General features: G+C 34.0%; 1 protein-coding gene across 1 annotated transcript; it reads right to left on the reverse strand.

Annotated features, from left to right (window-relative positions):
- Positions 1–285: 285 nt before the first annotated feature.
- LOC138888245 (bidirectional sugar transporter SWEET13-like) lies at positions 286–2,279 on the reverse strand. Its single transcript, XM_070170072.1, has 6 exons — positions 2,240–2,279; positions 1,635–1,671; positions 1,329–1,539; positions 1,064–1,225; positions 862–981; positions 286–528 (listed from the first exon to the last, which is right to left on the reverse strand). Exons 1-6 carry the CDS (start codon positions 2,277–2,279, stop codon positions 286–288), a joined length of 813 nt encoding a protein of 270 aa, XP_070026173.1.
- Positions 2,280–2,900: the final 621 nt, after the last annotated feature.

A 2,900-nucleotide genomic window follows, 5' to 3' on the forward strand; every position in this document is an offset into this window, starting at 1 on the left:
AATAAAGTTATATATATATATATATAAACTCATACATGATATTGATTGGAGTTTCAAAGATACTTCAGAAAGTGTAACTCCCAGAGGGATCTCTAAATCCCAAAATACTTACAATTGCAGCACTAGGGTGCAAAAGTTGGAATTAAAGAGTTTACACGAGATTAACTTATAGATACAATAGAGTTGAGGCCCAGTTTTTAATCGAGTTAAGAAAACCTTGCATAAAGGGCTTCCAATTAGCTTAGTAGCAGCTTCCAATATTTATTGCCTTGCTTTTAAAGTCTTTTACACAAGAGATTTGATTTGGGCATCTTCAAAATGTTTACCATCTTTAGCCTCTCCGTTTTCACTGCCCATGGATGGTAAACTAACTGGATAAACCTCAGAATTAACTTTTGTAGGCAACTCCTCCAGCTTCACAACAGTGGGTAGTTTCTTCTCTTCTGCCTGATTTGGCTTGGCATTTCTGTATATTCCATACAATACCATTTGGAGCACTCCAAGTACCATTCCCGCAATGTTTGGTACCTGGTTTTTTTAGTTACGTGGGGAACCAAACATTAAGTATATCATATAGTATTGTTAACATGGACGCTATCAGTATAACTTAACTTGCTGTAGCATGTTATAACGTTTGTACTTATTATAGACAGTTGCATGGAACCGTCTCTTGGGTGGCCTTATTCTTTTATATTGTTAGTGAATAAAAGTAATTAAATTTATGTTGATATATTTATATACCATAGTTTGGTACCCTGTTTAATATGTTTGGTATTGTACTTTATCTATTTAATAACATGACCAGTACAAACTCTCTTACATGGTAGGCTTAAAAGTTAAGGAGAGCGACAATATAGTTACCGTGACATAGATGTCTCTCAAAAGTAAACCGTACAAAAACCACATCACAGCACTAAGTGTAAGGGTTAACGACAAGTTAAATGGCATGAACTCCACACTTTTGGTCCGTATTACCCGCCCCTGCAATTTTACCATAATTAAATAGCGTAAGAATTAAAATAATCGAATAGTTAAACTGTCTTAGGTAGAGGTCTTAGGTTACCATAATGCTTAGAGGTGCTACAAACACACTAATAGAAAACGCCATGCAAATCCATCCAATAACTTCAGCTCGTTTTGCTCCTTTGCATAAAATTTGGGTGAGGAAAAGAATCAACCCAAAGCCACCGAAATTCAACAGTAGAACAAGTCTCAACGTTTGCATCTGCAAAACCATTCCAAATTACATAATCCACCAAACTATGTAACAATAACTATAACGAAATTAATACTATAATCTATAGATACGAAATTAAAGTTGTACATACCCTTGTTTTTTTTGTCGCATAAGCAAAATAAATAGCAATATAAATAGTCTCCGCAATGCAGCCAAAGGAGTTGATGGTGATGATAAGGGTTTCATTTGTCTTAGTCATTGCATAGTAAATCCAAAGCATTGAACTAAATAATGCAACAACATACGGCACCGATTGAAACCCTTCGGCTGATTTCTTTTTAACGATCCCATAAAATGTAGGTCTGCGAATCAAATGTTAAAAAGGAAAACTAATTTTTAGTTGTTGGTAAGAAAAAAATAAAGGTTACGTCTAATTTAATTTTGGAGAGTAACTTACACTGGCGATATAAACACCGTGAAGGAGATTATGTTACCTGCAAAATTGTCAGGATGGACAGGCATTAATTACTTCTCAACAAAAAAAATTTCTATTTCTCAAACAAATTTATTCTAGTTTCATGCATGTGTAATTAGATTTATATTTTCCTTTTCCTGAAAGATATTTTTCCTTCTACTGGAATGTAAAAATATATTTTAGAAAAAATAAAGTAGAAGTATTGAAAGTTTACTATTGAAAGGTTTTGGCTAAAAGTTTTTGTAGCCTAGGAGATCGTAAGAAAACTTACACTATAGTTTTCAAAGGCATTGGCGACTACTTGCATGAAAAGAGTAAAAGGCACTTAAAATTATGGGTGAATACTGGGAAAATTAGGGGAAGGATATGGCCAGCGGCGGCCCCACCTTATAAGAAGGGATGTCAAATGACACCTTTTCACGGAAAAAATATACTGTATAAATAGGTAAAATATATATATATATATATATATATATATTGACTCCCCTTAATTTTCTGATATGTTTACTTTTATATATTTGACATCCCTTAACGAAAATTTTGCCTCCGCTACTGGATATGACTACTAGATAAGCTAGAAAGTTTACCCAAAATGCCAAAGGCGAAGATCAAAGGATGGTTTGCCATGTCCTCAGGCTTTTCTTCTTCTACTACTCCTCTGAAATTAAGGCAGAAAAGCTAGGGTAAGATAGAGTAAAATCTAAAGGCTACCCAAGCTCTCCTGTTGATATAAAACAACAGTTGCTGTCACATATTTATAGTGAAGGCTTGGAACATTTACTACATGAAGAGTTTATGCATAGGTGGCATATGGAATAATTACTTTAGCACTACAAATGCTTAGGGGTGGATTTATTGTTGAGGTGTCGAGTTCATACGAATTTAATACTTTTGACGCGCGCGTCCCATAGATATTTTGGTGTAAAAATTCACTAAAATTATAACAAATTTTCCATCAAACATGAACTTAGAACTTTAAAATATAATATGTTTAATGTTAAAAATCTTTAAATTGAATTCATAAAACTGAAATCCTAAATTAACCTCCTCAAATGCTGACACCATATTAGCATCCACTAGCTGGTTAAAAAAAAAAAAGCAGGAAAACTGCGTAAATTATTACCTACCTTTCCCCCATTAGCATCTCCTCGATCGGCAACTCCAACAAAACAGAGTCTTTAAAAAAATGCGGCATAGCATTTCGTGGCATTGGAATTTTGGAGAGTTGAGCTTTTAGTCCATGTACTT

Source organism: Nicotiana sylvestris, chromosome 3, assembly GCF_000393655.2.
Source record: "Nicotiana sylvestris chromosome 3, ASM39365v2, whole genome shotgun sequence".
Lineage (NCBI taxonomy): Eukaryota > Viridiplantae > Streptophyta > Magnoliopsida > Solanales > Solanaceae > Nicotiana > Nicotiana sylvestris.